At 40.1% G+C, this 24116-nt stretch overlaps 1 protein-coding gene across 5 annotated transcripts in view; it reads left to right on the top strand.

Moving 5' to 3' along the window:
- Positions 1 to 23298, top strand: part of LOC145343907 (nucleosome assembly protein 1-like 4) — a 108306-nt gene extending 85008 nt beyond the window's left edge. For 3 of the 5 annotated variants that reach the window (XM_080190413.1, XM_080190415.1, XM_080190414.1), the window contains 3 exons: positions 3738 to 3773; positions 8294 to 8353; positions 22306 to 23298. In XM_080190413.1, coding sequence (XP_080046539.1) covers positions 3738 to 3773; positions 8294 to 8353; positions 22306 to 22344 — 135 coding nt within the window. In that variant the 3' untranslated portion in view covers positions 22345 to 23298. Of the gene's footprint in view, positions 1 to 3737; positions 3774 to 5332; positions 5364 to 8293; positions 8354 to 15548; positions 15588 to 22305 lie in introns of those variants that run through there. The other 2 variants (XM_080190416.1, XM_080190418.1) reach the window with 2 other exon arrangements.
- Positions 23299 to 24116: the final 818 nt, after the last annotated feature.

The raw sequence follows: 24116 nt of genomic DNA, 5'->3' as shown, positions 1-24116 counted from the left end.
TATTCTTTTCATATTTAAATAGTTGTGGAAACTCTTGCTATCTATTTTTGTTATTAGCTAATTTTGTCTCTTATCTGCATCTTTTTTATCTTGTGTTGTGCTTTGCTGGTTCTTAAAACCTGTCCAATCCTCTGACAGATTGTGCAGCATTTCTTTAAATTTAATACTACCCTTAACTTCCTTTCTGAAGTTGATCACCAATGTTTCCACCGTCTCTGCATCCCCCCAGCTTCAGCACTGGAATGCCGATCATCAGGATTAGTTTACGATTTTGAAAAAAAGGGTGGCATGAACAAGTTGGGCCCAAGGTCCTATATCCATGCTGTAAACCTCTATGACTAGCTCCAGGGCATTTACCAATATGCAGTGCTATTGATTTCTCCAGTACTATTTTACTAATACTAATTTCTATCAACATTTCATTCTCACTTAGTTCTCTGGTATTTCTGGAACACTTTTTGTATTCTCCATGAAGATGGACAGTATTTGTTTAGTTTTTCTGTCATTTCCTTGTTTCCCTTTATAAATTTTCCTGTCTCTGTGTATAGTTTGCCACATTTGTCTTTGCTGAACTGTTCCTTACATACCACAGAAATTTTTACAATCCACTTTTGTTTCTTGCTAGTTTTTTTAATTGTGCTTTCCCTTTCTGTATCAGTTTCTTGATCCTCCTTTGTTGAATTCTGACATGTTCCCAATCCTTGGCAATTTTTTAAGCCTCTTCTTTCGATATAATGCCCTTAAATTCTTTTGCTAGGCTTGGTTGGATCACTTGCCCTTCTGGGTTTTTGTACCTCCACAAGAATGTATCTCTGTTGTAAACCATGTAATAATTCTTAAATGTTAACCATTGCTTGTCTTCTACGTTTTACTTTTTAGTGTAGCTTTCTAATCTACGACAGTCAACTTGCCCCCTTACCATTTAAAACCCAAAAAAGCCCCAGTGGCTTAGGAAACCAGAAGAGCAGATTGGCCGAAATCACAAAACCAGGCAATTAATCTGGGGAAAATGCAAGAATTCACCTTTAAGGAAGGTACAGGACATTAAGAAAAGCATGATACAGTGGTTAGCACTGGAATCTCTCAATGCCAGGGGTCAGGTTTGATTCCAGTCTGGGTAGGATGCTGATTTGGAGAGCCGATGCACTATTCTGTGATTCTAAATGAGTGGGACCAGTGTGCTTTTGTAAAAGGAAAATCGTGTTTGACATATCTATTGGAGCTCTTATTAGAGGATGTAATGAACAGAATATTTCATGGGAAAACCAGTCGTATGTATTTGTATTGCATTTGATTCTCAAAAGGGCATTCAGTAAGGTGCCACATGTAATCTTGTGTGTTAGGTGTAATCTATTATCATGAATAGAGGACTGGTTAACTAACAAAGAAAAGCTTCCGGGTCAATGGCTTACTTTCAGGTTGGTAAACTGTAACTAGTCGAATGTTGCAGAGATCAGTGCTGGGGCTTCAACTATTTACAATCTACATTAATAACTTCGAAGGGACTGAGTGTGTTGTGGCTAAATTAGCTGACAATACAAAGGCAATGTGGGAAAACAAATTGTGTGGATGATAGTCTGCAAGTGGATATACATAATGAGTGGGAAAATGGTGTAGAGTCATTTTGCAGCATAGAACGAGGCCATTTGGCCCATTGAGTCTATGCTGATTTTCCATGGAACAATCAAGTCAGTTCCACTCCCCAACTCAATTCCTGTAGCCTAGTGGGTTTATTTCTCAAGTGCACATCCAGTTTCCTTTTGCAGTCATTGACTGTTTCTGCTCCCATCAGTCTCATGCGCAGTGAATTCCAAGTCAGTAGCGTTTGCTGGTTAAAAAGGTTCCTCCTTGCATTCCTCTTAAAATCCTTGTCAAAACTTTAAATCTGTGCCCCCAATTCACATTGACCAGCTAATGGAAACCATTTTTCCTTGTCTGCCTTATTCAAGCCCCTCAGTTTTGCGTACTATTGAATCTCCCCTCGATCTCCTTTGCTCCATGGGGAACAATCCCGATGGTTCCAATCTATATTTGTAACTAAAATCTGACATTCCTCAAACTCCTTCTGTGCGCTTGCAGGACAAACATGCAAATTGAGCAGGATTGGCCATTCAGCCCTTTGAGCCTGCTCTGCCATTCAATAAGATAATGGCTGACCTATCTACCTTTTTGTCTCCACTGCTCTCTGGGGGAAAAATGGTTCAAAAGATTCTAACCTCTGAGAAAAACTCTCACCTCAGTCTTAAGTGGGAAACCCTTATTTTTAAACTCTGTCCCACAATTCTAGTCTTTCTCCCACAAGAGAAAACATCCTTTCAACATCCACCATGTTAAGTCTCCTTGGAGTCTTATATGTTTCATTAAGGTCATTTCTTATTGTTCTAAACTGCAATAGATACAGGTCCAACTTATCCAAAACTTTCTCAAGACACCCTCTGATTCTGGATGTCAACTGAGTGGCCATCATTTGAACTTTTCCAACATTTATGTCCTTTCTTAAATAAAGAAAGCAACACTCTAAATGGTACTCTCGATATGGTCTCACCGAAGCCCTTTCCAGGTGCAGCAACATTTAGTTCCCTTGGAAATAAATAATTCAATTTGCCTTCCTAATCACTTGCTTACTAATTTTTTGTGATTCATGTACCAGGACACCCTGTTCCAGTATAATGTAAAGTTATCCACTTGGGTAAGAAGAATAGAAAGGCAAAATTTATTGAAATAGAGGGAGATTAGAGATTGCTGTGGTAGAGAATAATCAGGGTATTCTCGTAGATGAATCACAAAGTTAACATGCTAGTACAGCAAGTCATTCAAAGTAATGATTTTCCTATCAGAGTCCTACCACCTCATATGTTGCTGCTCTTTATTCTTAGTATTTGTTCCTGCACTTGCCCAAACATAAGTGTATTAATACTGGGAGAAGTACAGAGAATGGCTTCGTCAGTGCCGGTCTTTAAATTGTACATGTTGAGTTCTTTTTCTCTAAATAATGGGTAAGTACATTTTCTGTTTATTCTATTTAGACCAGGATAACCAGACAAGACCATCATACTACTATAACAGTAGTAGGATTCTTTATTTTCAGTTTGCTCCTATTTCAGTTAGTTTTTCTGTGATCACTCACTAGATGATGAGCCATGTACGTGGCAAATATCTCTAATCATTGTAATTTAATCATTGAACTACTATGACTGGTTTGGTGTGAAAGTGTGGTGAAGGCAGATTCAATTGAGGCATTCAACACAGTATTAGATGATTGTTTCTATTCAAGTAATGTGCAGGGGTATAGGGAAAAGACAAGTAATGGTGCACAGTCATGATCTTCGTTTGAAGAACCAGTGCAGAGACAATGGCCCAAATGGTCACCACCTACATCATAGCAATTCTGTGATTTTCAAATTGGCCATGCTGATCTGTAAACTTTCAACATCATACTTCCAACATGCTATTTTAATTTCTTACACTGTAGTCTCATTACTACCAGTTCACAAGCGTACAACTTGTTTATGTTTGAATATACTTCAGGCTTAAAATATCAAAATATTTGGTAGTTATATTTAAATCAGTATTCTTATACAGAAAACAAGCTTTAATGCTTGGGAAAGTGCACACCCCTCAGATTTTCATCATTTCATTAGAGGTTACATGTAGAGTTCTGAATGCATCACTTTGTTTTCAATGTTTAGACTGATGTTAGAATTCATGAGAAACTTGCTGATTTTTTTCTTTTCCAGTATGAGGTGGAGGAAGGAGAAGAAGGTGAAGAGGAGGTAAGTGTACATTAACAGCTTTATTTCTTCAGCATGTTGTAGATGTTATCCACCATTTTTCTCTTCAGGAAAAAGTTGCATTATTTATTTTGTCCTCAAGAAGACAACTGGTGACATTTTTCAGTTGTCCCTTTCCAAATTTCAGGTTGACTTTTTATTCAAGTCTCCCTTGTTTACATTAGTCATTATTTTGATTATTTAAGAAGTGCAGTTTTCTGATTAACTTTTTATCTTACTGGAAGAAATATAAAATGTGTGGGTATAAATGCTTCTTTACCAACTCCCCGGAAGAAAGTTGGTGGTATGAATAGTTTTGACAAATCCTTCTACCATTTTGTAAACTTGTTGATGTTGGACAAAGAGCAAGTTTGCAGTTGATATAATAGTTGTGTGACGTATTGTTCCTGGCCCCAGTAAAATTATTGAAGACTTGGTGACAAGCCCTTGGAGAAATCGCAATATAATGGTTTTGTAAAAAGGAGATAGACTTTGACAAGTCAATTATAGTTTTTTGAGGACGTAATCAACAGGTAGATACGGGGGAAGCAGTGAATGTAGCTTGTTTGGAATTTCATAAGTTGTTTGTTAATGCAAGATTTGGGGTAATATAAATACATGGATTAAGGATTAGTTAACCAATACAAAACAGGTAAAGCTCATTTTGAGGGTGACAGAAGATTACTAGTTTTGTGCCACAAGAATCAGTGCTTAGGCCTCATACTTTTAATTTATGAGGGTATTTGGATGAGGCTATTGATTGTAATGTATCATTTGTAGAGGATATTAAGATGGAAAAATAAGCTGTGGGGAGGATGAAAAAATTGGGAAAGAAAATGGCAGATGAGGTATAGTGTGGATAGATGTGAAATTCTTCACTTTGGTTAGAAGAATGGAAAAGGAAGATTTGTGTTAAAAGTTTATTCAGGTGTGATTGGGGTGTCTTGTACACATCACAGGAAGTTAACATGATAAAATAAACAATTAGGAAAGCAAATTGTAGTTGACCTTTTAATGCTGTGGAATAAAAAAAAGTGGTATTCATGCAGTGATGGGCATTGGTAAGAGCATATCTCAAACACTGCTCAATTTTAGTCTCTTTACAAAAGGGGCAAGATAATATTCTGGTTCACCAGGTTGATTCTCTGAACAAGGGGATAGATTGAATAGAATGGGTTTTGTATTTGCTGGAGAATGCAGAAGCATGAGTAATTATCTCGTAAAGGCGTATAAAATTCTTGTGTTTGGAGGTGTAACTGAGTCTGTTTTTCTGGGCATATGGGGTCACAGTATCAGATGAAGGAGTTAACCATTTCACACGTGAAATTCAGGGGGATGTGGATGTTCATTTGATAAGTATGTTCGAGAGTAGGTTTTCAAGCACTAAGGAAATCAAGCTATATGGGAAAGTGAAACTGTTGTCTAACTTCAGCCATTGTCTTATTAAATAGCAGTGCAGGCTTGACAGGCTGCATGACCATTTTTTGCTCCTATTTATTATGTTGTTTAAGACATGTAATGCTATTCTGGACAGCCTGACTGAAACAGTATCTTTCCTGCAGGCTCTGCTCTCTTTTCTTTGATTTGGAGCAGGTAAAGTAACAGTTGGGCATGTGTTGTGCAGTAGGAATGGACCAGTAGTGCTAGGTTTGCATTTATTCTGATGTGCATCTATGTTGTAAGAAATGAAGCAACAGAGTTGCGCATGTGACTGCACTTGAAACTGGAATGTTGATGCTGGTGTGTAGCAATAGGGAACGGAAGAATAGCACTTTGTGCTGGAGTGGAAAATTAGCACGGGCATTGTGTCTGTTTGCATTTACACAAAGATGTTGGGGGCAGTTCTCCCCCCAGAAAAACTAAGTGCCTAATGAGTAGGAAAGCAGGAGTTTGAGCGAGCTGAGGGGAATGAATCTCCAGGACACTCAAGAGTCCCTCACATGAATCTCTCTTGGGTGGGGGAGGGGAGAGCCTGAACCTGCTGGAGAGGCTGGAATCAGTGCACTGAGTGGGTCACTGCATGCACCAATCTGTCGATGGGGAGATTGGCACTAAAGGACTGCCCCCCTGCCCCTTGGCCAGCCCCAATAGCCGCCCTCCAAGTGTGAGGCTGATTGCATTGTAACAGGTCCCTTGCTGATATCTTCCAACCTGCTGCGCTATTCGTGCAGCGGGTTGGGAGGATCGCACCCTTTGAGTCAGAAAATTACACAGCACAGAAATAGTATAAATGCCTGTTAACTAATAAATTAGCCCTTCCTCCATACACTTTCCCCAGAACCTTGCATATTTTTTCCCTTTTGAAGTATATACCCAGTTGTCCTGCTAAGCTATTGTTGAGATGTTTCCACTACCTTATTAGTCTATTTCTGGCGGCAAGATATATTGCACGTATCAGAATTATCCCACTCCTGGCTTATTCAGTTCTTTCTAATCGTATGAAAATAAACTGGTTGTCTATTCTATTGATGGTGGAGGATGAGGAATTGGATTATTTGAAAGCCAGGTGATTGGAGTGCTCCACCCATACATCTGCTGAACAGCTGACAAGTTCACTGATGTTTTCAGGAAGTTCCACAGAGCAAATCATTCCTATTGAAGAGGAAATTTGGTTTTAAAGTTTTGTGCTGTTTGCTATTTGGTGTGATTGAAGAAAGATTCCATTTTGGCCACTCTGTAGGCATTTTGAATTACAAAGCTATGGTAATGAAGATCCTATAGAGATTAATCTGTTTGTGACACAAGCTTCAAATGCATTTTACTTAGAAGTAAGATGCTAACCAAATATTTCAGTTTGTCTATATGTCTATACTTTTTGAATCACAGATGTTATGGCTTCCCCATTTTGAATTCATCTTCATTCATTTGCTAAATTGTGAAGAAACAGCCTACCCATTCTGTGTTCAATTATGAAATAGGCTTCTCAGTCGTTCAGCTGATTATTGATAAATAGCTGACTAAGAATACTTCGGGTTCAATCATAAACCTATGATCAGTTAATTAATTTCAGCAGCAGGTTTACTATGGTTAGCCTTCGTGCCTTTGGGCTAGGGAGGGGAATATATGGTGGGTGAAAGGTAAGCAGGAATGTGGATTCAAGGTTACGATCTGATCAGCCATGATCTCATTGAATGGGCAAGCAGCCTTCAAAGGCCAAGTGGTTTACCCCGTTCCTAATTTGTGTATTTGCATGTGTAATCATGGTTTCTGTCCATCCTTATTGTTTTGTTCCCTGTCTGGGTGAACAGATTTGTGGACTGAGGATTGAGATCTACTGTAATGCTGCTCAAATAGAATAGCCTACTCTTGCTCATTGAGACCACAGATGATGAAAATGAACTTTTGGCATAAGTACACAAGTGTGGCACTGATGAACAGCAAAAGAAAAATTTTTTAAAACATGTAATGTAGAGCAGTGCACGTATGTAAACAAAAATCAGCTGTTGTACAAACTTCTTTAAATCATCTTCTGGTATAAAGTTTATATTGGTCAAATTCCATGATTTACAAGGGAATTTAAGGCCTTATATGGGCTTAGAGTGAATCAGAGTGTACAATAACTTGATCAGGATTTGAAGATACAATTCAGTTAATTAATCTGAAGTCCTATATTCCATTATCAATTGTGACTTAAAAAAATAAATTGCAACTTAGGAAACAGATGAGTTTGTTGGAGCATAGGTGTTTCTGATCAGCACAAGCTGAGAGGCTTGGTGATTGAGAACTGAAACGTTATTAGAGGGAGGTAATTACACAAACAAGTTTATTTCAGAAGTATTCGTTATGATTGTAGGTGTAGGAATCAATGGATTTGGATTTTTGGAGGCGGATTTTTTAAAATAAAAAACACAGATGTAGACCATCTAGTACGTTGATCTCCCCAGCTAATATTCTGTGTGCAACGGTCTTTTTGCTCCCCGTAATGTTCTTGCTTAATTGTATGCTTTGTGTTACTGAGGGATTTATGGAACTTCCCATCTTGCTGCTCGGAGAAATGATTATTTTCCCACCACAGTTGCAGTTTCATTAATTCAAACACCTATGCCAGTCCAGAAATGAGAACTATTAATAATTAATGAGCTACATTAATGCCTCATGGAATCTGAGTGATCTGCAGTGCCTTGTTCAGGAGAGTTTCTTTGGCTCACATTGTCTTTGTCTTTGTTGAATTGGAAACTATTGTTCATTGGGTCATTTCCGCGTTGTGAAGAAATTTGGTATTTAGAAAATCTTGCTACATATGATGTATTTTCCTCATTCATTCAGAAAAAGTAACACATCTGAATTTTCAGAAAGCTGCATCATTAACCAGTATTCTGTGATTGAGCTGAGGACCTGATGTGGCTATTCCAGTCAATCTAAATGATAGTGTCGCAGAAGAGGAGAGGAGTCATTATTTATGGCAGATTTTAGGTGTTGAAATGGCAACTTGTGAAACACTGGGATGACCCACTTCAATTTGACTGAATAAATGGCATCAAATGCCATTGTCACTTTAATGATCTGAAACTTTCTGTTAACAGGATGATGATGATGTTGAAGAGGAGGGGGATGAAGATGATGATGCTGAGATTGATCCTAAAGTGAGTTTCTATTAGCTTGAATTTCATTAACAATCAATTTAATCTAAATCTTAAATAGCAAACGATTATAGGTGCTGGAAGTTTGAACCCAAAACAAAAATGCTGGAAGCATTCAGCAAGTCAGTCAGCTGAAAGATGCTGACTCACCTATTGCTTGTTTCTAGCGTTTAATGCTTTGGTTTAATTTTTCTCCTGTCCTGCTGTAAATATCCCTAAATTTCAGACTCATTTAAACCTCATGGTGCATTGAGCTTGTTTTACAAGCAGTTGAATTAGTGTTGCTTTTAAAAGAAACAGCAACAAGTTAAATTGCTTTTTGTTTGTTAACCTGTCTACTTTGTTAAAACTTTACAAATTGATAGGGTACTTCCTTGTCTTCCTAATAAATTGTTGCTTTAGATTGCTGGATCCAATTTAAAACTATCATTTTCATTCCACTCTTTGTAATTTATGGCTCCAGGTTCATTAGTGAAATGTAATTGAGATTTGGTAATCAGACAATGCCAGAAATAACCTATCTGGAAAGCAACATACAGGTTTAGTTAATTCATGATTTGTTTAGATGCTACCGGCATTTGAAACTGCTTTTTTCCTGAATCCTTTGTAATGAATGGATTGTTATCCAAGTTGGACTGTAAAAGGACAGCATGTTGATCTTATTTACCTGGGAATCTTTATGTATAACCCTGATTTAAACCAGTTACTTTATTACTGAACATCACTCCAAGGCAGTCAGCCATCAGCTAGAGTTAATCAATAGTTTTCAGGTGTTTTTTTTTTTGGAGAAGAGAAGCAATGGCCTAGTGGTATTATTACTATTATTTCATCCAGAAACTCAACTAATGTTCTAGGGACCCAGGTTCATATCCCGTCACAGCAGGTGGTGGAATTTGAATTCTGTAAAAACAAAAAAAAACTGGAGTTAAGAATCTGTTGATGCCCATGAACACAGTAAGAAGTCTGACAACATCAGGTTTAAGTCCAATCGATTTTGTTTGATAGTAAACTCATGAGCTTTCGGGGTTTTCCCCTTTGTCAGGTGAATGGAGAGTTCTGGCCTCAGGCAGAGTATATAACAGCATAGACAGTTTACAGATTACTGATTAGAATGCGAATCTTTACAACTAACCTGCTATTCAAGTCTTAAAGAGGCTGACAATGTGAGTGGAAAGAGCATGAAGCACAGGTTAAAGAGATGTGTATTGCCTCCATACAGTACAGTAAACCCAGGCAAGTCATGGGGGTTACAGTGCGACATGAACCCAAGATCCCTGTTGAGACCATCCTCATGTGTGCGGAACTTGGCTATCAGTCTCTGCTCAGCAACTCTGCACTGTTGTGTGTCAAGAAGGCCGCCTTGGAGAATGCTTACCTGAAGGTCAGAGGCCGAATGCCCGTGACTGCTGACGTGTTCGCCAACAGGAAGGGAACAGTTTTGCCTGGTGATTGTCGAGCGATGTTCGTTCATCCGTTGTCGTAGCGTCTGCATGGTCTCCCCAATGTACCATGCATCGGGACGTCCTTTCCTGCAACGTGTTAGGTAGACAACATTGGCCGAGTTGTGAGAGTATGTACCGTGTACCTGGTGGATGGTATTCTTGCGTGTGATGATGTCATCCCTGTCGATGACCTGGCATGTCTTGCAGAGGTTGCTGTGGCAAGATTGTGTGGTATTGTGGTCACTGTTCTCCTGAAGGCTGGGTTAGTTTGCTGCGAACAATGGCCTGTTTGAGGTTGTACGGTTGTCTGAAAGCAAGAAGTAGGGGCGTGGGGATGGCCCTGGCGAGATGTTCGTCTTCATCAATGATATGTTGAAGACTCTGGAGAAGATGTCTTGGCTTCTCCGCTCCGGGGAAGTACTGGACGACCAAGGGTACTCTGTCCACCGTGTCCCGTGTTTGTCTTCTGAGGAGGTCGGTGCAGTTTTTCGCTGTGGCGCATCGGAACTGTCGATCAATGAGTTGAGCACCATGTCTTGTTCTTACGAGGGCATCTTTCAGCGTCTGGAGGTGTCTGTCACGATCCTCCTCATCTGAGCAGATCCTGTGTATACGGAGGGCTTGCCCATAGGGGATGGCTTCTTTAACTTGTTTAGGGTGGAAGCTGGAGAAGTGGAGCATTGTGAGGTTGTCTGTTCGCTTGCTGTACAGTGAGGTGCTGAGGTGGCCGTCCTTGGAAATGCGTGTGTCCAAGACGCAGCCGATTCTGGACAATAGTCCATGGTGAGTCTAATGGTGGGGTGGAACTTGTTGATGTCATCATATAGTTGTTTCAGTGATTGTTCACCATGAGTCCAGAGGAAGAAAATGTCACCGATGTATCAAGTATATAGCATTGGTTAAAGGTCCTGTGCGACCTCACTTACTGCACTGTCTGGAGACAATACACATCTCTTTAACCTGTGCTTAATGTTCTTTCCACTCACGTTGTCAGCCTCTTTAAGACTTGAATAGCAGGTTAGTTGTAAAGACTCACATTCTAATCAGTAATCTGTAAACTGTCTGTGTTGTTATATGCTCTGTCTGAGGCCAGAACTCCCCATTCACCTGACGAAGGGGCAAACCCCGAAAGCTTGAGTTTACTATCAAATAAATCGGTTGGACTTAAACCTGGTGTTGTCAAACTTCTTACTGTGTTTACCCCAGTCCAACACTGGCATCTCCATATGCCCACAAAACCATTGTTGATTGTTGTGAAAACCTATCTGATTCACTAATATTTTTTAGGGAAGGAAATCTGCTATCCTTGCCTTATTTGGCCTACATATGATTCCAGAGCCATACCAATATGGTTAACTCTCAACTGCCCTCTGAACAAGGGAAACTAGGTTTGGGCAACAAATGCTGGCCAGCCAGCGATGCCCACATCCCATGAATGAATAAAAGAATATGGTGAGACTAGAAGGGTGGTCTTAATTACCCATTCCCGATTTTTCCCTGCTGGAATTAAGAGTCACACATAGTGTCACACAGGAGCTGGGTTTAAGCCAGTTTAGGTAGGAAGCATTTGTCAATCGTTTTTCTGGTGCTAACTCACCAGCCGATTTGTTGCATTCAGTTTTCCAACTTACAATGGGATTTGATTTCAAAACTTCTGAGTTATTGCTCCACTCCCACAACTACTAAACTGCCATAGCTTAGTAAAGAACATACTGTTTAGTTTGTGGAAACTGGTATGTATTGAACTAAGCATTAGCAGCACGTTAAAATGTATTGCATATGTTAATTAATAGCACCATAAGTCTCTCATGGTGTTTTTAGATTCAGGTTTTTCTTCTGGTTGTCCTTGTGAGCTGCTGAAGTATCCGTACTTGCAAATCTAAAGTTAAAGCCCAATAAGTAATATTATTTAGGAGGCAAAGCTGCATCTCTTCAAATTTGTTGCTCTATGCAGCATATGACAATTATTTTCTCAACTTCAAAATATAACTTAATAATGGTGTTGAAGGTTTGCAAAGTAAATGGTCCCCTACCTCGCCAGTGTTTCCTGGTTTAATCCTCAAATTCAGTCAGTCTTTGTAATATTGGTTCCTGTTGCCAATAATATTTCAGTATCTTGTGAATTTTGCCCGTCTGATCCTTTTCTTTAATGCTTACCGTTTATTGGACAGAACTGCGTGGTCCTTTCAAAATTTACATCTGATCATGACTGTAAAACATTGATTATGAAGGTTTGATTATGAAGTTTTATTACTGACCATCACACCAAGGCAGTCAGCCATCCGCTGACTGTTGACCAATCCTGTTGTATGTAGTCAGTCTGCAAACCTAAAGCATCCCATTGTTTGTGGCCTCCTAATTTAAGTTACTGATAATTTAAAATCTGCCAAATAACATGTTTTGGTACAGTAGTTGAAATGAATAAACACCGTTACTTTTATAATCCTACTTGTATTACTTGCATTTGATCTTGAATTTTGTCCAACTATTAATTTAAGTGTTGGTGAAGGTAGGAAATGCTGTTTGCAGGAGTAGCAATTGTATTGATGCAGGAGCAAGGCTGTACATACTGATTGAATCATTTTAGACTTGAGGTTTTCTGTCATAATCACATGTTTTTAAATTGACTAAGTATGACTCACATTAATGTTTCTCATATACCGACATTTAACTTTCATAAAATTTTTGAGCTGCTTCCCTATTCACAGTAAAAGCCTCAACAATATACCATTGATGTATAAGTGGCATGTGCTATCAAAGGTGTTTTTAGAAGTAAATTTTCAGAAATCGATTCTGTAACCTGAGAAATGGTAAACACACCTTGTCTGTGAAAAGGAGAATGCAGTGCATTTTTGGAAGTAGAATTTAGGACATTGATGTTGAATTTTAATCTTTTAGTGGTTTAAAGAAGAAGCCATTACCATTCAGCAATTGGGAGAATACAAAGTTACCTCATTAATTGGGGATGTCACAGTTAGTAACTGACTCTCAGATTTGTTTTAAATCTTAATTTAAATTCTGCTCCTCTTGACTAATTCCTAGCTACCTTTTCATTGATTCTACTAACATATCTCAACTGTTAATTTATGTAATCATTAATGTCCCTTGCTGTAGCTGCTAACCAACTTTATTCATTACATCAAAATCCAACAAAGCATGCTCCAGATGAGTTGACTCGATGAAAAGTTCCATCGTTTGCAGGTGCTAATATGAAGAAGCAACTAAAATAATACTTATGTCATTTGCAATTCATAACTGAATTTTAATGCTTTCTGAAGTGATTCAGGTTTTTAACACTATGCAGTACAACTCCTTTGCAGTTGCTTTAATGTTCCCTAAGCCACTTATCCCAATGGAGATTTTTTGTGGTCTTTACGTGGGGTTCATTTAAGTTCCTCTAAACGTAATTTAAGCCAAGTAAAATTACCATATTGAATCAAATTTTGTAGAAGCAGATGAAATCCATTGTGTTCACGAGCTTTGAAAGCTGGCAAGTACTTTTTCACAGCAAGAAGTGCACAGGACAGGGTTCTCTATTGCTTGTCACTTTTAGGAGCAGAAGAATCAAAGAATATCATTAATAGGATCTTAGCCCATATAGTTTCTCTATTGCTTGAAACAGTTTTCGTCATATCTGGTTGTCTGTAATTCTCATTGGTAGCTCTACAGTTTCTCAATGTATATAAGTTGGTTGATACCTTAGAGACCTTTGAAGAGCAGCTGTAACTAATTTTGAAGAAGCAGATGGAATAAGAAACCTCTGGGTGAAGTTCCTGATGTCCACTCATCTGTAATGTAATCTTTAAAGAACTCATGTTCCTCATTGTCAATATTAGTAATCAATTTTTCCTCCGAATTCCATACATCATAATGCCTTTTACAGTTAGTTTACATTTCCATCAACCTGTCATAATCAGTAGATTTTATAACTGTAGTCTTATAAGAGAATTAGATCTACATCTAAACTGCAGTTCAGTTACATAACAGAAGTTCTAATCTTTGAAGCCATGACCATGTTAACATCTGATAAGTAAATAATTTGCCAATACATTCTCACAACTACCACTTTTTAAAACATACTATTAAATTGCCTGTGCAGTTATGGAGTTGTCCCTTCCTGAAACATAGTACGTCCAGTATTGTTATACAGCTATTTCTCCTAAACACTAATTTTGTTCATGCTATCTGAATTGGAACAGCTGTCTTTTCCTAAAGTACTATGTTGATAGCATTGCAGTATAGTTCTTAATTAAGTATGTTGTTTAGACAGAAATGGGATCTACAGTCTTTGTTAATTAAAAATAACAGTCATTTGGTAACACAAATGTTGAGTATTGCTTTAAAAAAAATCAGTCTGTTGAAGCTTTTTGCCTTGCACTCATCAGGACACTTCAAGATCACTGATGTAAGAGAAAACAACAGTTTTGTGTGAGAAGCAGATGTTGATCAGTTGACAGGTCGACTGTGGTAGAGATGATGCGAGGAAGAATGCACTAAGTAGCTCTCAGCTGCCAAACGTTGTTTGAATTTGCCACGTTTAAACTTTAAACAGTGCTTGGTAGTTAATTGTCAGTCATCTCATGCATTCTTCTTGGTCATGTCTCTACCATTCAGTCTGCTTGCCAACCAATCAGCAGTTCTTTCTCATGCAGTATAAATTATTGCTTTCCCTTTGTATCATAGAATCCCTGCAGTGCAGAAGGGGGTCGCTTGGCCCCGCGAGTCTGTACTGACTGACTCTTATCTAGGCGCTCTCCCCAATCCTATCCCTGCAACCTTACTCATTCACCATGGCTAATCCGTCTAACCTACATATCTTAGGGCACTAAGGGGAAATTTACCATGGCCAATCCACTGAACCTGCACACCTTTGGTCTATGGGAGGAACACCTAGAGGAAACCCACTCAGGCATGAAGAGAATGTGCACATCCCACACAATCACTCAAGGTGGAATTGATTCAGGTCTCTGGCGCTGTGAGGCAGCAGTTCTAATCACTGTGCCACCCTATATATTGGTATACTTGCAAAGCGTCCTGATGAGTGCAAGACAAAAAGCTTCAGAGTCACTTCTTGCAGCAAAAAGTAACAGTATAAATTATCCTTAATTTATTTGAGCACTTAATTCAAATTTGTGATATTTATGTGAGATAATATTTGAACAAACAAGTGATGTTGCATTATGTCTTTACATTGAAGCACTCAACATGCAATTTAGAAAATAGCATGTGCAAAACAGCAATGTAAACTTTAATGTTTTCCTGCAAAATTGAATCTGGCATCATGCAAGGAGAGCTCCCCCTAGAAATGAGGGGTTCTCTAGAAATAATTGTTATTTTATGAGTTGTTTATGTCACTGGAAACTGTTTTTCATCTTAGTATGTTCCTGACTAAAGAAATTACAAATATTTTCTTGAGATTAGGTTAAGGGAGGTCATTGTGAGTGCTGTCATTACAATTCACTAATTGTAAGTTAATATGGGTGTGTTACAACATAGTATTGCTCATTACAGTTAATACACTATTTTATAGTACAAGAAAAAGAATTTGCAATGCCCTAATAATCAACTGTTGGTATCCAATCTGACCAGGCTGCAGTTATCATTGTTACTGTCCCCCGCGTACTTCTACGTTGTTGTTACATTCATGGTCAGTACCTGACAGACTTGGATACCTTTTAAGAGTTTGCCTAGCCCTGATTATTTAATTTCAGTGACATTAATATTGCCTATTTTGTTCTGAATTTTCCCCTGCTTAGGTATAATTCATATCTCAGTAAAACAAATTTCGTTTCTAGGTAAGGGAATTTTCTGCCTTATTTCTATGATCATCCTTTGCTTAACGTTGCTTTTTATCTTTAGTTACATTTGAGCTCACTTTCTAAAACTGAACCAATTTGATTTTATTTACAATTCCATTTTAGATTGATTTGACTGTCACTTTTATAATAGTAGCTCAAATTACCATTCTACAGTAATGCTTTGTAAAAGGCTTAATTGTATTTAATCAGTTAAAAAACTTCTTTATAAGTTGAAATTAGTCAATATTATGCAAGACATTTGATATATTGGATTAATGTTGATATGAAAGGCAAGAAAATTGGTGTTATGAGAGGCCTTTAAAATAGAATTTTTAAAAAATCAAATTGGTTGAGTATGAAGACCTGAGGTGAAAACCGTCAAGGAAGGAGATATCTCTTCTCATCTTAGTGTTTCTAGATTCAATCTTCGCTGAGCTTATTTGTCTTTATTTATGTTGTTGGATAGGTACTATTATGATGGTATGCTGAAACAACTTGGCTAGGGTTTTTGATCCTGGTGCACAGGTATTCAGCACTAAAGGTGTTGGCGCCAATAAATTTTGCAGTGTCGATCGTGCACAGCCATTTCTTAATGTCACATGGTTTGAACCAAATTGGCTGGATGCAAGTATCTTTAGAGACTCAGGAAAGAGAATGCCATTTACACTTGCTCAAGACACCTGTAAATATTTTTGCATGTCTTTGCACTCATGTCAAGTTGGAAATGAGAGTAATAATGTAGATTTAGCTTGCAGTTGTGTTACTAGGTCAGTAAGGTGGTCTCCTGGATTGATGTTTAACAGTTGGGATGCTGATAATCCACAGTATTTTAACTGTCCAGTTTTTTGGACTGTTGTGTCTGTCCCACTTTGCACATGAGGTGTGCCCTCACTTTGAAGATGGCAAAGATTGTGGCACTTCTGTTATTACAGAAATGCAATTTTGGTTGATTAGTGGGTTTGTTGTTGAGTAGGGTATTTCTTTCACTCTGTCGCATGACTGGCTCACTGACAGCAAGGTTCATAGCCTGGTCATTGATGCTATAACCTTTAAGAACGTTGAAGTCCTTTACACAGGAGTTTTGAGCTTTGATTTCTACTGCCATATTTGTCAGACAGAATAACAACTCAGCAGTTCAGGATGCAATCAGTGGTAATTACAAACGTTTTCTTGGCATTTGACTTGAGACTTCATTGGGTCCAAAGTCAGTGCTGAGGATTTCAAAGACCACTGACAATATGCCACTCTCACTCCGCTTCCCCTTGAGCTATGTGTTTCTGTTGGGACAGGGCCTACCTGAATATGGTAGAGGATGTTTGGAATGCTGGTTGATTAATGAATATGACTTGGATGTGGGATGGCTCACCCAATTTGACCATTAGCTCCAGATATTAGTGCTGAGGATTTTGTATCTTTTTTCCCGGTTTGATGTCTGTCATTAGTCTCTGATAATACTCTTCTGCAACTGAGTGGCTTTTTTTGGCTGCATTAGGGAGTATCAAGAGCCAACCATACATTATCCATCTCTGGTTAGGTGTGGGTTTGACTAGTTGACGAGTTGCAGGATGAATGCATCATTAGTCCCCTCGTCAATAAACAGCCTATAGACAACTTAAGGTTCTCAAGTTGAATTCTAGCAACAGTGTCACTATTTGTCATCCGTCGCCAAATCTAGCAGTACCTTATAGGCCGGTTAGTTTAACGGCTGTTGTAGGTAAAATGTTAGAATCCGTGATCTAGGAGAAAATAGCGAGACATCTTGAGGAGAATTGTTTGATAGAATAGACACAGCACGGTTTCGTTAAGGGGAAGTCGTGTCTGACGAATTTATTGGAGTTCTATGAGGATGTGTCTAGGGCGGTGGATAGAGGAGAGCCGGTGGATGTGGTGTTTCTTGATTTTCAGAAAGCGTTTGACAAGGTGCCTCACAAGAGGTTATTACAGAAGGTCAGGGGGCATGGAGTTGGGGGTAGGGAGTTAGCGTGGATAGGGGATTGGCTGTCAAATAGGAGGCAGAGAGTGGGAGTCAATGGGTGCTATTCGGATTGGTGGTTGGTAACTAGTGGAGTGCCCCAGGGGTCGGTGCTGGGGCCTCAGCTATTTACCATTTATATAGATGATCTGGAGGAGGGAACCGAGTGTGTGGTGTCGAAATTTGCTGATGACACCAAGATTGGTGGAACGGCAAATTGTGCGGAGGGTGTGGAGAGTCTGCAGAAGGATCTAGATAGGCTGGGGGAATGGGCCAGGAACTGGCAAATGGAATTTAATGTTGGCAAATGTGAGGTTGTCCACTTTGGTAGGAATAATGGTAGGAAGGATTATTACTTACGTGGCGAAAAACTGCAGCATGCGACGGTGCAGAGGGACCTCGGGGTCCTTGTGCATGAGTCGCAAAAACCCAGCCTACAGGTGCAGCAGGTGGTCAGGAAGGCTAATGGGATGCTGGCCTTCATAGCGAGGGGGATTGAATATAAAAGTAGGGAGGTCTTGCTGCAGCTGTATAGGGCACTGGTGAGGCCGCAGCTGGAGTACTGTGTGCAGTTTTGGTCGCCGCACTTGCGCAAGGATATTTTGGCCTTGGAGGGAGTGCAGAGGAGGTTTACTAGGTTGATACCGGAGTTGAGGGGGTTGAGCTATGAGGAGAGGCTGAATAAACTAGGCTTGTACTCGTTAGAGTTTAGAAGAATGAGGGGAGATCTCATTGAGACATATAAGATGATGAATGGGATGGATAGGATAGAGGTGGAGAGGCTCGTCCCGCTCAGAAAGGACAGTAGGACTAGAGGGCACAGCCTCAAGATAAAGGGGGGCGCGGTTTAGAACGGAGTTGAGGAGGAACTTCTTCACTCAAAGGGTGGTGAATCTCTGGAATTCTCTGCCCGTTGAAGTGGTGGAGGCTGCCTCGCTAAATATATTTAAGACGCGGGTTGATAGGTTTTTGATAGGCAAGGGGATTAAGGGTTATGGGGAGAGGGCGGGAATGTGGAACTGAGCCGTGACAGATCAGCCATGATCTTATTGAATGGTGGGGCAGGCTCGAGGGGCTAGATGGCCTACTCCTGCTCCTATTTCTTATGTTCTCATCAAATATTATCTGACCTTGCTTTCTACTACCAGAAGCAGCCCGTACAGCAGAGCATCTTGAAGTGGAAAAGTAATCCCATATACTTGTTTCCACTACCACCTGACCTTTTGAAACCCTTCCTCTTCCTCACTTGTGTCCCAACTGCAAGTTTTAAGTTCATGGACTTTTTGCCATGAAGCTAAAAGTCATTTTTTCACTGGCTTTTCTTCATTCCCCTTACCTATCAAGCAGAACTTCTCTCCAGGCTCCTTCTGCCCTAGTTCTTAATCAACATCTTTGACACAAATTTCTTCATACCTCATCACAATCATGTTCATTAGACCCACCTCCTGCACCTTTGAGTCAATTGTAACTAAACTGCTAAACATCCAACTTTCCTTGTTCCACTGACTCTGTCTACATTTCCTGCTAACTCGGCAAAGCAGCCAGCATAATTAAGGACCCCACGAACCCCGGATGTTCTGCCTTCCACCTTTCGTCGGGAAAAAGAAAGTCTGAGGTCATGTATCAACCGACTCAAGAACAGCTTCTTCCCTGCTGCCATCAGACTTTTGAATGGACCTACACTGCATTATGTTGATCTTTTCTCTACACCCTAGTTATCACTATAACACTACATTCTGTACCCTCCTTTCCTTTATGAATGGTGTGCTTTGTTTGTATAGTGTGCAAGAAACAATACTGTTCACTATGCTAATACATGTGACAATAATAAATCCAATTAAACTAATGTGAACAGACCATTCTCCAATGTCAATCCTTCAGCTCGAGGTGACTACCCGTATTTTGTTCCACTCTACCCATCCAGTCATATCCAGAGCATCTCAACCCTGACTTCCCTTCCCACTCCATGTTTATCCCTAGAATTCTGTTCCTTGTTGACATAGGCATGGGTGTTTTCAACTGATCCCATCACTTCATTGCTTCTCTTAATCACTCCATTGTCAGATATTTATCTAATATTGAATTTGGATGAGCAATAATTTTATTTTTTCCAGCTGCAGTGGATTAGCATCCATTCGCGCCTCAGGCTGAAGTAGGCCATTTGTATTCTCTGCACCTTATCCAATTTTTAAGATCTTCAGAAATTAGTCTATTTCCAACTTCAAACATTGAATTCTACCTTCGCTCTACCTCAACTCATTTGCTCTGCAATCTTCAACCATATCTTTGTCACCAGCACTCACAGCTATTCCTGTACAATTCTGGCTAGCCTTTTTTCCACTTACCATAAATTTAACTGATTCAAAAATTGGCTGTCCTACCTATCCCATATCAACCCCACTTGTCTATCACTTCCATCTTTGCTGACCTACAGTGACTCCAGGTCTCTCAACATTTCAGTCTAAAAATTTGTGTCCTCAGATTAAATTTTTCATGGTCTTGACCTTCTATCTCTGGTATCCTCTTTCACCCACCCTCCCTAACTTCCCAATCTCTTCATTCCTTGGACCCTGGTGATTACTAATCTCTCATACTTCCACCATCAGTGGGTTTTGTCTTCAAGCCCCTCGAACTGTCCAGTTCACTATGGTGTCCTCTGCTTTCCCGCATTTCCATTTCTTTCCTCCTATAAGACCGATCTGAAAACCCACAAATTTGGTCAAGTTTTTGGACACCTTTTCCCACATCTCCTTGGTTTAGTATCCAAACCCACCTACTGTAAAAAAAAAAATCCTTGATATTTTACTACAATGGTCCAATATAAAGTTGTACATCAAGTACCCCTTGTATGTTCAGTGAAACATTACTGTTTATATCTCTACAACGCACAAGACAGTGCTGGTTGCTAGATTTAGTTTCACAAGTAGGCCTTCCCTTAACTTATTGCAGCGCCTGTGTGGGAAGTAATGATTTCTTACCTCTGTTGTCAATTTTTAATTAATGGCAGTGCTGACGAGTGCACTTTCCAAACACCACTTTAGGTGCGATTCACCCCTAAACTCTTGTCAAATTTGCATAAAACTGGAGTAAATCACGCTGTTTTTTCAGCTGGAGTTTAAAAAATAATTGCTCTCACTCTGTGCACTGCTAGATAAACTAGTGTGAAACATGGTAAAAAATCAGTGGGCAGGGCCTAATCAGCTGGTGAGGCTGGCAGCATAGCACTGAACGGGCCACTGTGCATGCACCAATCTGTCAGTGGCAAGATCGGCATATGCACAGTGGCCCCTGTGTGCCGACCACCTGATTGCTGGCCAGCTCAATCACTGGCCAGCCCTGCGATCCCCACAGCACTGGCCGTGAGACAATCCCCAGCCCAATCACCGGCATCCTTCCCTCTCCCCCAGTTCCCACTGCCGAGTGGCAGCAGGCCCCCATTAGGCCCTGTGCCCTTGGCACTGCCACATACCTAGTGGGCAGTGCCAAGATGCCCCTAGACATTTGCTGTTTGCTCCCTGGACAGTGCCATGGGGCCCAGACTCTCACTGCAAAGGGGGCAATGACCAGAGGGCATATTTTATTTGGAATCACGAGCACCCAATTTACTTGGGGGCATTGATTGCCTGCCTGCCCCCCCCCCCCCCCCCCCCCCAAAAAGGGGTTGGGCTGCCAGCTCCCCATAAGTGGGGAGCGGGAGTCACTAAGTCCCACTGGAGTGAAACACTGTTGGCAATGAGGGATTGAAATGCTAGCAGGCCTGGAGACTTCAGTCCCAGGCCCACTAATGGCATTTAAATATGCTGTGGAGATGCTGGCGTTGGACTGGGGTGGGCACAGAAAGAAGTCTCGTGACACCAGCTTAATAGCCAACAGGTTTATTTGGAATCATGAGCTTTTGGAGCTTGTGATTCTGGGCATTTAAATGGTATGCAAGTTAGACACTGCATACATAATGCAGAAAAATTAGCACTAAGCTGACTGTGCTGGAAATCCAGTACTGGGAGAGCACTCAGGCCCAGGTGCTTATCAGGGAGCCTGTGAAACAGCCCCTACTAGAGTCCCCTGGCCTGCTGTGGTGAAAAAGCATCCCCAGATTCTGCTGGGATCATTGTTCTCTTAGAATTGAGTTAGAAAAGAATAATTTTACGATAATGTAGGTTGGAAAGAACTGAGCTATTGAGCAGGTCCCAGTATAGAATTTGAGCTTGAGCAAATGGGAGTTTTGAAGATGAGGACAAAAACTGAATGAGTCCTTATTGGACAAATTGATCCAGTGTGTGAGGATGCCATCAGTCTAAGAATTGTAAAGACCTTACAGAATAAGTCATACTTTCCCAGTGCTAGTATTTCTGAAAGGAAAAGCAAGACAGACTTGAGCCAAGATGTATTTCTCCACCAGAAAACTAAATTACAGGAAATATTTATTAGTAAATGAATTTGAACTTCAAATATAAGTACAGCTTTTTGCAAAGCTAGATTCAGTTTCACAACAGGGTGGATTATTAACAGTTAGTGAGTGTATCTCTTTACTCTCCTTTTCCTCTCCATTTGGCCTCCTAACATGCTTCAGTACTAAAACCCAAATGTTAGTATGTCCCTGAAACTTCTACTAACTTATTCTCAATTCCTCCTTCGGTGGGATTCTTACTGTCCATACACTGAATATGGTCTGTACTGGAACTACAGATAAACCCCATGCAGCAAAGAAGCTTTCACTGATCAGATATTTTCTCTCTCTTGCAGAAAGAACCCAACCAGCCTACTGAATGCAAGCAGCAATAGGAGCGTGGTAACAAGGAAACACCACTGCCTAGAGACTGATGCCATGTGATAAAGCGTATCTAAAATACTCTTGTGCAGTTGAGGTGATCCCTCCCCTTCTGCAGCACAATCTTATTAAGCTAAACACTATGTTTTAAAATGCATGGGTTGCTCTTTAACTTCAGATTTCTTTTTCCTACTTTTGGCTTACTTTTACAGTGGAAACATTATAAAATTCTCTACTTCAAAAATACAGAAGGATTTGAGACTGCAAGGTAAAGCAAGCATGCACTCTGCAGCTTCAACGAACACTGATATTTTGAAATGTAGTGAGTGTTACACGCTTGTCACTTGCAAATAGGGGCAGCATTGCTCAGTGAGTCAGTGGTGATTTTCATGGACTTCTGAGGTGCATCTTTCCTGTGCTGCCCAATGTTTGTGAGCAGCCACTTAGTTAATAGTTAAGCATTTCCTTTGCCATTAATATTTATATTTAAATGCATTTCAAAAGCTTAATTTTCTACAAAAAGATCTGACTGCGCTGTGGTCACTGTTACTGTTTTAATCCAAAATAGTAATGGTTAACGAAAATATATATATACAGGGAGGCTGCTCTGAAATCTTGCTGTCACTGACTTATTTATTACCGTTATACAGAACTTACCAACCAGCACGTGAAAAATATCCTATTACCTGGACACATTAGCTCCAGTTGCAGTCACTTCATCCCCAGAAAAGATGCACATTATAATGTTGTGGGAGTCATTACTAGTTTTCCTGTGGAAGTAAAATCTTTAACACAGATTTTTTTTAAATTTTTATTAATTTGTGTCCAGCACACAGCACTGTGTCCAGGCATAGAGTGCTCCAGCCTTACCTTGTTCTACACAGTTGTAATGTACCTTAATATGCTGTTTTCAATTTGTACAGAATAGCCAGAGTATTCTAATAAAGTTGTGCAACATTATAGAAGTATTTTTTGTTTTGGCCGTCATGTTGATTGCGAAAATGTAAATGTTCAGGTTACCATTTGGATTAACTATTGGACAATTTTTTTTGGCGTTTGGCTCAATGAAGTACTTCATTTTTAGAGTATTAATGTAAAAAGAAAATTTCCTTGAGCCTGAACTTGCTCAGATGGTGAGATTTCTGTCAGAGAATCAATGTGGCCTCCACCTGGTACTTGTACGATACTGTCGTGGCTCCACGGCAAGGACACCTTCCATCTTGTGGTGGTGCATGGCTACCATAATGAGTAATACAGATTCAGGGCTGGGCTTCGATGTGTTTGAGGCCATCAACCTAGCCATGCCCAATCACTAAAAGCTGAAGAGTGCTAACACAAGTGTAGCTGTCTAATTTGTTCACGTGCTGTTGAATCAGATGAACATAAGAAATAGGAGCAGGAATAGGCCATCTAGCCCCTCGAGCCTGCCCCGCCATTCAATAAGATCATGGCTGATCTGTCACGGCTCAGTTCCACATTCCCGCCCTCTCCCCATAACCCTTAATCCCCTTGCCTATCAAAAAACTATCAACCCGCGTCTTAAAAATATTGAGCGAGGCAGCCTCCACCACTTCAACGGGCAGAGAATTCCAGAGATTCACCACCCTTTGAGTGAAGAAGTTCCTCCTCAACTCCATTCTAAACCGCCCCCCCCTTTATCTTGAGGCTGTGCCCTCTAGTCCTACTGTCCTTTCTGAGTGGGAAGAGCTTCTCCATCTATATCCTATCCATCCCATTCAACATCTTATGTCTCAATGAGATCTCCCCTCATTCTTCTAAACTCTAA

This window comes from Carcharhinus amblyrhynchos, chromosome 6 (assembly GCF_965287045.1).
Source record: "Carcharhinus amblyrhynchos chromosome 6, sCarAmb.v2.hapA, whole genome shotgun sequence".
Taxonomy (NCBI): domain Eukaryota; kingdom Metazoa; phylum Chordata; class Chondrichthyes; order Carcharhiniformes; family Carcharhinidae; genus Carcharhinus; species Carcharhinus amblyrhynchos.
This window is presented reverse-complemented; position numbering and strand designations above follow the sequence as displayed.